Genomic DNA, 15,378 nt, shown 5'->3' on the forward strand with positions numbered 1-15,378 from the left:
GCCCTGCTTCGGATGGTCTCTGCAATCATACCCTGGAGACTAGAAGCTCAGGATTCTTAGTGTGGTCTGAGGACTGCATGGGCACCACCTAGAACGTTGCTAGAGCTGCAGAATCTCAGGCCCATGCAGACCTACTGCATCACAGCCTGAATTTGGACAAGACCCTCAGGTAGTTCGTGCCCAGTAAAATCTGAGAGGTGCTGGGCTCAGTGTCCCAGACCCACGAGGAGACTACCTCTAGGTGGATAAACCTGTCCTGTAGCACAGGGAGCATTCTCAGCAGAGAGGAGTTATATATAACAACTGCAAAAACAGTGCGGGTTTTTTTTTTGTTTTTTTTTATTTTAAACATGCAAAATACAGTCCATGCATCTGCCATTTTGAAAATTCTCTCATCCTGTAGCGGATAAAACCAAATGTGTTTTGGCTATCAACGTTCAGTAAATGTTTCAAAATGCTTTACAGTGTAAAGATAATAAGAAATTTAGCAAAATTTCAACAAACCTGTATAAAAAACGGATACAGATACCATTTTATTTCAAGGCGACATGCTGTAATGTAAAGAATAAGTTATCGGTATTTGTGTTTCTTTGTAAAAAGTCTTTACCAATACAAGGGCTTAACAGATCCAGGCCTCGGGGCTACACATGCAAAAAAAAATAGTCAGTTGGTTAAAAATCACGAAAACGTGCTATTTTTGGATGTGTATGTGTGTGTTTTTTTAAGGACAGGAGTAGTAGAAGTATTAAATATTAGCAGGAATAGTATTTCAGAACTCTGTAAAAGTGTGTGGAGTTCATGGTGCTAGTGTCCTGGAAGACTCATACATTTCTGAGGAACATTTTGGCTTAATCCCCTTGCCATTATAATAGTCCACCACTTGGTTTGGGACTTCAGCCAACACGCTCTTTGCCAGGGCAGCTGGAGATGCCTGTAGGGAAAAAGAAAGCACCATGACTTTGGCAACTGGCCAGAGGAATCTGATACAGAATCAGCCTAAAGGACTTGGGTCCCGTTCTGAGCAGCTCTAGCTTCTCTCATCCATTCATTCATTCATGTATTCAGTATTGGTCTACTCCAAGCAGGAGTTGTCAGATTGTTGGAAGATGAAACTTTAATTTCGTAATTCTATTTTTTCATGCCTGTCTCGAAATACGAAAGGATTCACATGTCAAGATGGGGGAAAAGTTGGATAGCAGAATGAATTCTCGTGCAGCTCTGTTTCTGACTTGCATTCGATTCCAGACACTATGTGAATTATATTCCAGGCACTCTGCTAGGGTTTCTGGAGTGTATGGTTCTTGTCATTATGGAAGTTGCAATCATGTGAGGGGAGCCTGGTGTGACCGAAATTTACCTCACTATGAGGCAGAACACGATACATGCTACAGACCAGCAGCATCCCATCCCGCGGGAGCCTATTAGGAATGTAGACTGCTCAACCCATCCCAGAGCTACTCCATCTGAATGTGCATTTTAACTTGATGCCCTGCTGATTTCTATGCATATTAAAATTTGAGAAGCACTGCTGTAGACAGTCACAAACACTCTGTGGGCAGAGCACAGAGAACAAAAGACGAAATCATCTAGGAGGGTATCACAGCATGCTTCCACGAGGAGGTGGCATTTCAGTTGGGCATGTTTTAAAATGTAGAGAAGGAGGATATTGGCATTTGATCATTCGAGGGTCAGTGAGCCATCTGATGGGGCTGAAGGAAGAGTGTGTGTAGGTGTGTTGAGCATGCAGAATTGGTGGAGCATTCAGTTGGAAAATGAGCTTGAGGCCAGGTGAAGGAGGGTCTTGAATACCATGCTAATAATATAGCCTTTATTCTATCAGCATTATGGACCCACCCCATGATTTGGGGCAGAGGAAGGTGGAAGCAGATACGCATGGCCCCTGGAGTCAGGCAGAGCTGGGTTTGATTTCTGGCATTCAGTACTAACTGCCCAAGCTCTGGGCAAGTAAAATTGCCTGAGCCTCATTATTAGCAATTACTGAAGAGATTGGAAACTTGAAGTGTTTGGGATTCTTCAGGAAAGATCCCGAAGGAAAAAGGGCTGAACTAAATGTGAGATGACCTAGCTTCTAGCTCTTTCCTTCCTATGCTGCTTGTCACTCAGCTATTCAACTTTGCTAAGCCCGGGGGTTCTCAGAGACAAAATAGGAAAGAATAAGAATTCATCCTATCTTGTAGAGTTTTTAGGAGGCTCAAAATAAGGGACACGTATCTTGAAAACACTGTGGGGAGTTTTTCTAAAGTGATTCCCCACACTTTGAAGATGTCATAGCATGCTGGACATTTGGCATCCATGAATGATCTTTTATTTTATAAATAGCTGCTCGGGGTTCTGTGTTAGATCATGGTGCACGTGTACACTGGGGTAGATACAAATGTCATTCCCATTCTTTTCTCTCTGGCCATCTCTCTCTCATATAAAGGTTAGAAAACCAAATACTTGATTTCTCAGCCTCCCTTGCATCTAAGGACAGCCATGTGACCCAATTTCATCCTTTGAGACACAACTGGAAATTTCCTGGGAGATGTTTCTTGGAAAGATTTTCTTTCTTGGTTAAAGGGGACAGATATGGTTCATTCTGTTTCCCTTTTCTTTCTTTTTTCCTGGAACTAGAATGTAATTCCTGGATCCACAGCAACCATTTTATCATTATGAGGGATTAGCAAAGGAAATCACCAGGTGCTGGCCTTGACACTATTGAATCACTGAAAAAACAAATGTCAGCAGCCACCAGTCCCTAACTTCTAGCTACATGAGAAAAACATATTTGTACTTACCTAATCCAGAGTTTCTCAACTTTGGGACTATTGCTGTTCTGGGCCGCATAATTCTTTGTGTGGGAAACTGTCCTGTGTATTGTAGGATGTTTACCAGCATCCCTGGCCTCTACCCGCTAGATGTGAATAATATTCCACAACAGTCACCATCAAAAATGTCTCCAGACATTGCTAAATGTCTTCTTGGGGAGCAAAGTCTTGGTTAAGAACTTGGTAGTTCTTGGTTAAGAACAAGTAGTTCTTAACCAAGGGTTAAGAACCATTACTCATGTAATCCACTGTAAGATGGATCTGCTGTTATCGAAGACAAAAATTTTCCTAAACAGTGCCGTCAAGTAGAACTTGCTGAGACGATGGAAATATTCCATATCTGCACTGCTCAATAATGGTAGTCACTAGACACGTGCAACTATTGAACCCTTGAAATGTGGCTAGTGTGACTGAAAAACTGAGTTTTTAATTTGATTTAATTTTAATGAGGTTAAATTTAAATAGCCACATGTGATTATTTGCCACTGTATTGGACAGCACAGCTCCTAAGCGATCCCCCCACCCCTTGGCATAACTGTGCTGGTGGCTCTGGTGAGCAAATGGGGCTTGGGGGGCATGAGTTGCTTGGGAAAAGGCCAAAAATATGAAAGCAGCTGGTTATAACAGCTGTATTTATTAACCACCTACATGGACCTGGCGCTGTTCTAAGCTTTATATAGACACCACCTTTAATCTTCCAATGTGTATGTCATTTGCCTCATTTTACAGATGGAAGTCTGTGGCACAGAGAGGTTAAATAACTTGCCCAGAGCCACAGAGCTCAAAGCCTGTGCGCCATCCACTTCGAAGCTCTGAGTTATCACACAGAGCAGAAAAAGAGAGGCAACTCATGGGTTACTGGCTTATATGAAAGGATATCAGTTCCTCACCTTCCGTTTTATTTATGGCTTATTGAATTCAGAGTAGATTAGTCTGGATAATGAAATGGTTTTCAAAATCTAATTTGAAATCCGTGAAGATAAGGTGGGTGAGATGCTTGTGGCGTTCCGCTTTAGTCATCCACGGCACAGCTGGAGACGCTGTGGCAGAGACAGTGAGGGTGCCCCCCTTCCTTGCCCTGCTCAGGGCATCTCCCTTGTTGTCAATGCCCCCTCAACACCCTGCTCCCTGAGGCTCGGGCCTCGTACACCCAGCTCAAGCTGTAGAGTCTCCCTCATGGCTACTTCTCTCGGCCCTGAAGTCCTGTAGCAATATTTTAGCCCTTTTCAGCTACCCACGGGTTGCTTACATGGGATTTTTCTATGTCCCAACCATGCAATTCTCCAGCAAATGACCCAAGGCACTATCATCTCACTGTGGTCCCAGTGCCAGCGCATGGCTTGCACACAGCAGGCACTCATGAGTGTTTGAAGAGGAGGAGGCTCGGGTAGAGGTTAGATCCTTGTATGGCTCAGTGGCATTGGTTCAGCTCACAGATGGGTGTGCGTGTGTGTGTGTGTGTGTGTCTGTGTGGAGGGGCGCAGGGAGAGGGTGGTTTGGGGAAGTGCCTGGGTGTCCTAGGGAGTCAGCTGTTTGACCCTCTTCACTCGGGCAAAGTTATGGGTGGTGGTCGGTGATGTGGCTACTTCTGTCTGCCTGACAAAACGGGGCAGGACTTCAACATCTGGAAAAACACCCTTCTTCCTACCTTGAGCATCATGCACATCAGTAGCTTTATTGCTGAACACAGGTGCAGTGAATTTGGCCTGCCCTGGCACATCCCTGCTCGGAGAGGGGTTTACTTCCTTTTGACTCCACTGCTTGCTGTCCACGTGCAGACAACATGAGGGCTTAGTGAGCTTCTTTCATTTACTGAGTGGTTTCACCTGGACACCTCTTCCTTGCGAAAGTTGAAGGTGGGCTACCGTGGCACAGTTGCCCCTCACCCACGCTCATGGCCCGTTGTTGTGGGGGCTTGGGCGTTGTTGCTGTTACTTGGAATCTCCTTCTGCACTCTGCTCTGTAGCCAGGGATCGATTTTAGGCTTCTTTAAGGGTTCTAATTACACTGCAGCCCTCCTTAAAAGGAGAATCATAATCGTGTGGCAGTACAGTTATGAGCAATATCTCGTTGTTCGAGGAGCCCTGGAGTGTGCAGTGACCTCCCTGGGCAGTCCCGGCAGGTCATGAGATCCAGAGGTCAGTGGAGGCTGCTGGGCTCATGATTTATCTGAATGCTCACTTTAAAGAACGTCCCAGGAAGGTGGCAGAACCAACAGCAATTTATGGAAAGCATATGCCCAAGGCTCTGCCGCTGGCACTGGGACTTGTCTGTAGCAAACAACGATCCATCCATCCTTCCACCCTCTTTACTTATCTTACCCAGTGTAGCCGGGGTTCTGGTGTGAGCCCCAGTTGAGATTCAGATGTGCCTGGATGTATCTGATAACTGGCTACAAGAGTGTCAGGGATTCATTTGAATGAGGGTTTTTGGCTGGAGAAAGGCTTTCCCAAAACAGCATCAGGAGGGAGAGCTCAGAGTGGATGGCATAGTGCCTGGCCCTTCCTCTCCCTGACCCTAAATAACTACCTGCAGCCCCGAGGACAGAGTGGCTGCAGTGGAAGCTAGAGAAGATGTTTCCAAGGGATCCTGGAGAGGTGGGGGCACAGACTTCACCGCATTAATGGTCCCGGTGACAGAGGGGTCTCTGCAGCACAGACTGGAGGGGATTCTCGTCATTTCCAAGGGGACTGCAGGGTAGCTTCAGGGCACGGAAGATTCTGGAGATCCCCTCCTGCTGGGGCAGCTCAAGTGTAGATACCAGCCGCTGGGAGCAGTATTGCTGGCACCACTGGCAGTGTGGAGGGCCAGGCCTCATAGGCGGCTTCCACAAGGGGCAAAGAACAGAAGAGCACAGAGGACTGTCTGAGACAACCCCTGGTCCCCCCAGGGACCCCCCAGACACAGCTGGGGGAGGCTCCGAGGGTTCTTCAGGGCCACCACCAGCCCAGAGGGCGCCTTTGTAGGAATCAGAAAAGGTGTCTCTCTGGACAGTTGCAGCCCCACAGGTGCAGGGTTTTGTGGAAATTTTAAAGGTGCCCCTTCTGGGGAGTTAATAATTATCCACAATTTGGAAATGAGGAAATTGTTATTGAGCACTTTCTCGATGTCACACTAGAGCGTTTTCTGATGGGCCTGCTCCAGGGTCATCGGGGCAGTGGAACGCTGCTGGACTTCCTATTTATTACTGATTAGAGCCCAAGACTGGAAATCTAGATGTAGAAAACTGATGAGACTTCTGTCCAGTAGAGAAGGTAATCCAAAGACTTCTTTTTTTCAAACCTTTTGGTCATTAACCAGTTTTGAATCTGCCTTAGCAAACTTATTCCAGCACTGTCCCCCACTGACCATAATCAATTGTTTTTATCCTTCTTTGAACTAGCTTTGTCATCTTGCTGAGTTAAATAAATCTTTGATGCTGGGGCTGGCCCAGTGGCGCAGCGGTTAAGTGTGCACATTCTGTTTTGGCGGCCCGGGGTTTGCCTGTTTGGATCCTGGGTGTGGATATGGCGCTGCTTGGCAAGCCATGCTGTGGCAGGCGTCCCATGTATAAAGCAGAGGAAGATGGGCATGGATGTGAGCTCAGGGCTAGTCTTCCTCAGCAAAAAGAGGAGGTTTGGCAACAGATGTTAGCTCAGGGCTAATCTTCCTCAAAAAAAAAAAAAAAACTTTAATGCTGCTTACTATATATTATAGAGGATTTAGGTTTGCCAAAGCAAACACAGGCCTCTGCCAGGGGTCATGGCTTGACAAGCAGAACCCAGGCAGAATTTTGGCTTCACCTTGCATCTTCAGCCGTACACCCTTGGGCAGGGAACAACCTACCCAACTGTACATGGCAGCCCTGGGGGCACTAGAGATCCTAAACTATTTGGGTGAGGGCAAGCCCCAGTGAAATGCTGGCTACTGTAGTTAGCATGACTCCTTAACTATAGCTCGTTACACTTCTTTCTTCAAAGAGTCAAGTTCTACATATCCTCATGTGGGAGATGGCCTGGCGTAGGGAGGGATAGGTGGCATTGTTTCACTACAAACACTGGTGGAAAAATGTGGGAGTGAGCTTGCTTTGGCTCTGCTCTCCCCCCGGGAAGCCCCCGAGATATGCGTACGTGTTTGAAGTTCCTGAAGGGTACGAACTGGACGATGTCTCGAAGGACAGGCTCTCCCTTGGGTGACCTCAGAATCCCATCATCACCATCCAGCATCTGCATGTCACTGAAGTCAGCATTGCCCACTCCCACGATGATGACCGACATGGGGAGATGGGAGGCATGGACAATAGCCTCCCGGGTGTCAGCCATGTCTGTGATGACACCATCCGTCAGGATCAGCAGGATGAAGTATTGCTGCAATCGGTCAATCAGATGTCAGGCAACAATGGGGACGGAGAGATGGGGGAGACAAGGACAATACCAGTTAAGCACCTGGGGTGGCTTCCATGCATACTGACCACAACAACAGTGACGGACTTTTTTTGAGTGCCTGTGCAGACAGCCATAAAGACTTCATGTTACAATGAATGGAGCTTAAAGGCAGGCACAGTAATGTAGGTCAATGTAGTAATTGTAGGTTAATTCTTATAATCACCTTAGTGACAATTACAAAGCACAGTGTGGTAGAAAGAGCAGAAGAGAGGAGTCAGGAGGGCTGGCTTCACAGCTTCATTCTCTGAGATCCTGGGGAAATCCCTCAGCTCCTCTGGGTCTCAGCCTCTTCATATCTCAAACGAAGTGGGACCAGCTCACTTATATGGTCCTCTTCAGCCTGGGGATTTTGAAGAGTCTAAAGCTGTGCTGCTCACCACAATGGCTCCATGTGCCTACTGAGCCCTTGAATTGTGGCCAGAGCAAGGGAGGAAGTGAATTTTTTACTTTATTTCACTTTAATGAATTTAACTTTAAAAACAGATACCCAATTCAGTTACTGGAAATCTTTTTAAGGTTTTGGGAACAAACCTTTTGGAACAACACAAGTACATGAATCTTCTTTCTCAACTATCAATTTATAAAATCCAAATAAAGATCAAGAATTTGTGATGATAAGTTAGCATCCAAATTAAGGTGCTTTAAGTGTAAAATACACACCTGATTTTGAAGATTTAGTACCAAAAAATGGTAAAATATTTTATTATTAATTTTTTATATGGAGTACATGTTAAGATGAGGATATTTTGGTAATATTGGGTTAAATAAAATATATTATTAAAATTAATTTCCCTGTTTCTTCTAGCTCACTTTAATGCAGCTACTAGAGAACATTAAATCACATACACAACTCACATTATATTTTTAGTCAACGGCACTAGCCTAAAGCCCTGCTGGGAGAGGGTTAGGGCTGCCGTCTCTCCCTCTGAAGGCCATGTGCCAAGGCCCAGTTTGGGTGTGCTCGGAGGTGGCCGCCCTTCTCCAAGCACCTGGGCAGAAGGCTGCTGAGCTCCCGTGGCTTCCTGCTCTAAGTCTTGGCTCCCAGCCTGCAGCCTTGCTGGTCCCTCTCCACCTGGAGAGGCTGGAAGGTGGCTCATTTGAGACGGAGATTGGAGAAAAGGCTCTGCACTCATCAGCACAGAGAGGGCTTGAGAAATGCTTTGGGGTGTGAAGAAGGAAGGCCCCTCGGAGGTCATCACTGCTATTAGTGGTGAGCGGCATCGTGACAGCCTCTACCGGTGGACAGGGGAGGGAAGCAGGTCACTGAGATGCCACTCATGCCAAACTCAAAAGAATCTCTGATATAATCTCTGCTATGTGCACAGCATCTACAGGGAGCAAACATAGGACAATTAAACCATTCCAAGTAGCCATATTCCAGAAGAGAAAGCCTAGATAGAAGAGCCACATTTTGAAAACCTCTGGCTTTGAGAATCACACTTAAAAGGTTACATATAGGCTGGCAGTGCTAAAGAGTTCCCACTTTTCTCTGTAAGTCTGAAGAAAGTTTTTAAACAAAACAACTCAGTCAAAAAAACAACTGGAGAGAAGTGAAATTCACACTGTGATGAAGACCGCCACAAGTTCTGAATGCTTCCACACAGCTTAATGTAAAGACCTATTCCGATCCATGTCCATTAACTAACCACCCAACTCTAGTTCTAACTGATCACCCAATCTGCAAATTCATTCCAGCTGAAAATTTTCATCCTTGTCTTTGCTTTTTGAGTCTTAAACGTTCACAAAGAAGTTGGCCTGGGAGTTTGGAAGAAGGTTTCAGTAGGATGAAGTGATGGAAGATGTAGGGAGGTGTAGAGAGAAGGAACAGAAGGAGGCAACCTTGGTGGTTTGAGGACACAGGGGAAAGGTATAGAATACACCAGAATGATAAATCACCCTTCTCAGGATGCTCCTTGGAAGGCCAGGGCAGATGCCACATCTGGAAGCAGACTGCTTCTGAGTCATAAACAGATGGGCCCTAGAGTGAAGCACACTTCCGTGTCCTCTTCCTCCATTCTCCAGCCTCCCCTAACTGCTGTCTGATCTGGTCTTTATGCTCCAGGGGCTAGATCTCCCAATCTGCTCAATGACCCCAGGAACAAAAACACCTAAAAGTCACACTGCCACATCAAGTTGTAATGATCTAGGGAAAATATTTTCTGTAAAGGGACAGTAACAAACATTTTAGGCTTTTCATAATGGCCTCTGTTGCAATGACCTAAGTCTGCTGATGTACTGTAAAAACAGCCATAGACAATATGTACTTAATACTAATGGGCATGGCTGTGTTCCAATAAAACTTTGTTGATGGACGTTAAAGTTTGAACGTCATATGATTTTCATGCGCCATGAAATTATTCTTCTTTGATTTTTTTCCTACCATTTAAAAATATAAAAACTATTCTTAACTTGCATGCCATTGAAAAATGGGCTGCAGGATGTAGTTTATTGACTTTTGATATAGAGCAGGGTTCTTAACTCAGGTTTATGGACCGTTGAAAGATTTCAGGCAGTCTGTGAACTTGGGGTAAATTGCATTTTATTTTCACTAACCTCTAACTGCAATTTATCACTTTTTTCAATTATAGATATAATCAACAAATCAGATTAGTTTTAACTGTACTGTGACTTAGTCACCAATAGAAATCACAGATATTTTCCTGTTATATTACAGTGGCTGCAAATATCTCAATCTATCATTTATACTCAACACTACCTGGAAATTACAGAATTATTAGAATAGCTACTGGTGCTCATAATTTAATGTTAATAAAGAAACATTTTATTACTATATTTATGATGCTTCTATGCGACATTTGAAAAATATTTTGCTAACTGCATTTCAATAAAATTGGTTTATTTTATGATACATATTTTATTTTGTGCATTTAAAAACATTTCTGAGGAGTACATGGGCTTCACCAGCTGCTACTGGAGTCCATGAAATGAAAAAGCTCAAGAACCCCTGGTCTGAAGAGATTGTCAAGATTCTAAAAGCTGATCCTTCCAGGTTTAATCTAGCTAGAGGTAATGGGCTGAAGACCGCCAGATCGAAACCCTGATGGAAATTTCCTATAAAGCTAGCAGTAAGAGTTGCTTCCAAAGTCAGGCTAGGAAAAAGCTCATAAATGAAATCTTATAGTCTTTGAACGTAGTTGAGGTCCTATTTAGATCAGGAGGGGACATTTTTTTCTTTCTAGAAGAGCCCCACAAAATTGAGGAGAAAATCCTATAGCCACAGGCTCCCAGGCACAACTTGCCTAAGAGGTTCAAGTTTAGGACCCTTAGCAATCAGTGATAACAAGGGGCCCTGGATCACACATCGTTCACAGAACAAGAGAAAGGTCTAGGGAAAAGAATCAGTGTTCCTGGCCTGTAGGGGTCACTCATTTGGGAATATATGGACTGGATGCTTCCTGCACCATTTCCTGACCTGCCCTTTCAGAGCAGACCCGCGTGTCCCTTGAGGAGTGCTATATGCTGGCTTCTATCAGTCCTGAATCCAGACCCATGTCAGTCCTGTTCTCTTTTTACTCTTGTAGGTCCTGGTGCCCCAGAGGGGCTGAGATGATTCAGTTTTCAAACTGGGCTCCGGGGAGCCCTGGGGATGCCTTGGATGCTCTTGGGGATAAAGGGGGTAAAGAAGAACAGAGAAGTTTTGAACCCACCCCTTAGCCCAGATTAGCAAGGACAGTCTGTTTTCTTAAAATCCATTTTGTATGTTGGGTTTCTGAGCAAGGTATCATTTGAAGACTTTAAGTTCTGATAATTAAAAAAAAATTAAAAGTAAACAAATATTGATCCTATCCAACCCTTATCCCCAAATCTTGCATCTGTGAGGATTGAAATTTGCTCCAAGGCCTCTGTGCATTTGGCAAGATGGAGCTACTGCTGACATTGACCAGTGTAGTTTCTGAGGAATGCTGGGGAGGAAAGTCTGCCTGGTACGGGTGGAGGAACCCACGGAAGGAGAGATGGAGACAGTGAGGACAGGCAACTCTTTCAATGAATTTTGCTCTAAAGGGAAGTAAAGTAAGGGACAATATCTAAGGGTACAGTGGTGTCAAGGGATTTTAACTTAAACGGGAGATATTATAGCATGTTTTCTTTGTTAATGGGAATGAGTCTTCAGTAGATAAAGAAAAAATAGATGATAAGAAGAGAGAGGGAGTATAACTCTCAGGTCAATGTCCTTGGCTACTTGGGAGGGGGTGTGCTGCAGCACACAAGAGAAGGAGCTGACATTAGATAGGAGAATGGTTCTCCATCCATCCTGACTTGAGGTGAGGCTGAGAACATGGGTACAGCACAAGCAGTTTAGATGAGTCGATGGAAGAAGATGAGGGAGTTGTATATTATTTTCCTTATGCAAATGTAGTATCTTGAAATCCAGGATAAAATTATAGAGAAAAGTTCAGACCTCAGTAATATTCTACTAAATCTGAAAAAAAGTCATACAGCTAAAAAGAAATATATTGATATCATTAAGAATGATACATAGAAAAGATGTTATGGTAATGTATTTAACTCTAAAACATTAGGGGAAAACATTAAAGAATCAAACTTTGTTTGGGCTTGTAGCTTAAGTTTGCATTTTCTTAAGAAAACCCACACGGAATGTGAAACGAATTTTTGCTGTGATGCTTTGTGTTGCTGCACTTGACCACCAGAGGGTAGAATCAGCCATTATTTTGCTGCTTTTGCTTCACTTCCATCTGTACTATGGGTACATTGGAAAGCAAGATAGTTTTTGGACAATTTTTTTCTTGCCAGGAACATAAGGTGGGTATGACCTATGCTTGAGTGAACACAGTAGCTTCCATTGCTGAGCATCTCCTGTGTTCAGGTAATGTTGTAGACATTTGAGATGTCTCATCTCTAAGCCTCATAATAACCCAGCAGAGATGGGGATGACTATCTCCATTTTTCAGATGAGGAGACTGAGGATAAGGGAAAGTTAAGTCACCTGTCCCACTCACACCTGTAGACATGCTTGAATTTATTGTCAGAGAGGGACGGGTGCTATGGCCACTATCTAGGTGAGGAAGGGGGAGGTTAACTCCCACAGCAGGAGGATTCCTCCACTCCTTACCGATGCCTCCTTGGTGTTAGTCTCCTCTGATGCTGACTTGGCGACCTTCTGAATGATGGGGGCGATGTTGGTGGGACCATAGAGTTGCAGCTTCGGAAGGCAGCTCTGATAGGCTTCCACAACTCCTTGAATTCCTGAGGTGAAATTGGCAAAGATCCATAGTTCAATAGTCTCCTCGAACATACTTGTAATCAAACACACACACAAATAAAGCATTAAATTCCCCCAAATAGTCCTTATCAACATCACATTTATGTTCTTAAGATAAAAAAGAAAATACCATACCATTGGTCTTGCTGTCTACACCCTTGCTGAAATCATTATCTTTAGGGCTCAAATCAAAAGTGACCATTTACACAAACTTTTCCCTATCATCCCGCTTTACATGTAAGATTTCATTAGATCCTCATAGCATAATAAAATAGATGTTATACCCATTTTATAGGTGAAGAAACTGAGGCTTAGCGAGACTCAACGATCTGTCCCAGTTCACAAAGCAAGTGAGCTCTAGACTCAGGATTCAAACCCAGGTTTGTCTGGCTCCAGAGGCAGTGCTCTCAGCTACCAGGCAAGTCAGCTTTCATGCTTCTCTAGTTTTCACACCACCTTGTTGACTCTAGTATATACCACCCTGGGCCACCTAGAAGAGTTATGTGTACTCATGACCATCTCGCCAGATGTTACAGTCCTTGTGGGCAGTAATCATGACTTACTACCTTGAAGAGCTTGAGGCAGGTTGGGCACATGGTGAGCTCACCAAGCTCACTAAGCAGCTACCATGCGCGTGATGAATGAGCAAAATGGCTGATACAATCATTGCTGGGGATTGTAGTAGAGATGAGTGATGTTCATCATCATGATCACCCCTTCATTTAAAGGGGGGAATCCATCCTGAGGCCATGGTGAGCCAAAGAAATAGCACAGGGTGGGACTCTCTTGGAAAAGGCAGCGGTTGGATTCTCCTTCAAGAGGCAGCCCTGCTTGTGTAGCTTCTCCCAGCATTTTATGAGTCTTGACTGGACTTCTAATGTTATAATCATGATCCCAATGGGACAGTAACAGTCCCATTACTAATTGTTTTTGTTCAAATGGCTCCTCTTGGGGTCTGTGCCTATGTTACCTCTTGCCTTCCCTTGTTTCAGCTCGTCCTCATATCTCTCTCTATCCTGAAACAGCACACTGGTCCTGTTTTTGGCCAGAAGGATCCACACAAGCCCCTCCTGAGATTGTTCTCCACACCCACCGTAGACAGCAAACCGGCTCTGGGTATCTTGGATGAGCAAGTTCTGTTCTGCCCTTATACGCATGCTTCCAACCCCATTGAAAATGCTGCATCCTCTTTTCCTGCCCCAAAACCTGTCATTCTAAAGACAGCTGCCAAATCATTATGCAGCCTGGTTTTGAAGTTAAGCGATGCTGAACAGAAGCTCCTTATCTTTTTTCATTCTTGAGTTTTTACTCGAGATAAGCAAGTTTAATTTCTCTTTCAAAAGTATCAGGCAGATGAATTCTAAGAGTGTGAAACAGGTGAACACTGGGTATGAATTTCATTCTACTTTGGTGGAAAATCATTTTTACAGTTCAAGAATGGGGGTGGCTAAGGATGAGGGAAGTCTAAACCACAATAAACTTGGGGTGAGGAATCATGAGAGGGAATAATGGCTGAATGGAGATTGGGTCTTAGAGGTTATTACGTGCAGACCCAATGATATTGATATCATATTCTTGGACATCAAGTGCTAAATTTGTGAAATAAACTGGTGGATTCTTTACACACCCCACCGGATCTGACTTCACCCTCGTTCAGCCCCCTTTCTCCTTGACAAGAAAGAGAAGAGAGATAAGGACATTTCTACCCAGCCCACTGTAAAAATATCTCACGATCTTCATAGCAACAAATGCACTTGGCTCTATTTGTTATTCAGAAAGCAGGAAAGAGACTTCTAAATAAAATTTATCATCATAGTTGTCATCATCATTATTTTGTGGAACTGTGTTGGGGAACTTCTGGCTGGAAATAATGAAACACGGACCAAAGCCTTTGAGAAGGTTTTTTTCTGGCACAAAACTATGAAGCTACTACTAAGGGACTTCAAACAAGTATCCTTTGCCAGCATGCTGAAAGCGTCCAGTGATTTCCAATGTTTTCCCCTCTCCTCACACCTTCACAGAGAGGAAGTTGTGAAAAATGAAGACTTGATGAAAATGGGGAAAGCAGAAAAAGGAGTGTCTCATCACCGCCCATCAGGTGAACTTCCCCCTGTTTCTTTTTGGCCAGAGGAATCCAGAGCTGGCATCAATGTTCTTGCTGTGAGCTCTTCTGCCTTTTCCAGCTCTTGTTTTTCTGCTCTGTATTGCAGCCCTCTGCTGCCTTTGGAGGAGCATGGTTAATTTGGACCCGGAAAGCCTAACTCTTTGCTGTGGTTATCATAACTGATAACCTGCACGAAAGGAGAGAAACTAAAATGGGAAGATACAAGCAGAAGGGCTGCGAGCCACTGGCTTTTTTAGGTGGTGATTTACCTGCACATTCTGGGTTGTCTTCATTAAAGTTGATCGCGAAGTCATGAGAGACCTAGACACCAATTAAAATTTAAAAAAGGAAGAAAGGAGAATTACAACTTTAATCCAGTAAGGAGGCACTGGGGTTGAGAGTTTGCAAACAAATGCCCATTACATTCATTATGTGTTAAGCAGCAGGAACCATTTTAAGCCTTTACACAATCAATCTGAGATGGAGGGTGAATTCTAAGCTCCCTGTGGAGCTGAGGTGACAGGAAGATTTTCTGGAATCAGATAAATGCTGGCAGGAGGGGAGAATAAGGCTAAAAAAAAAATCCAAGAAAAGATTTCAGAAAAATCTAATTCCACATAGCTTCCACATAGAACTGGCCACAGACTGGAGGCTTAGATTTGGCTGAGTTTTATTTGGACCCAGTGATTAAAAAAAATGATAACTCAATAACCCAAGCTGTCTGCTCAACATGGTGATGGTTATGAAGGCTCCAGCTAAGCTGTTGACATTTAAGAATCA

The 15,378-nt window shown here is 44.1% G+C and overlaps 1 protein-coding gene across 1 annotated transcript in view; it reads right to left on the minus strand.

The window, feature by feature from the left end:
- Nucleotides 1–246: 246 nt before the first annotated feature.
- The window catches only part of CPNE4 (copine 4), a 323,198-nt gene continuing 308,066 nt past the window's right edge, over nucleotides 247–15,378 (minus strand). Inside the window, exons 12-15 of the mRNA XM_046682225.1 lie at nucleotides 14,868–14,919; nucleotides 12,345–12,478; nucleotides 6,938–7,174; nucleotides 247–931 (exon numbers count right to left, since the gene is read on the minus strand). Coding sequence (XP_046538181.1) covers nucleotides 797–931; nucleotides 6,938–7,174; nucleotides 12,345–12,478; nucleotides 14,868–14,919 — 558 coding nt within the window. The 3' untranslated portion in view covers nucleotides 247–796. The remainder of the gene's footprint in view (nucleotides 932–6,937; nucleotides 7,175–12,344; nucleotides 12,479–14,867; nucleotides 14,920–15,378) is intronic.

This window comes from Equus quagga, chromosome 1 (assembly GCF_021613505.1).
Source record: "Equus quagga isolate Etosha38 chromosome 1, UCLA_HA_Equagga_1.0, whole genome shotgun sequence".
Classification (NCBI taxonomy): Eukaryota; Metazoa; Chordata; class Mammalia; order Perissodactyla; family Equidae; genus Equus; species Equus quagga.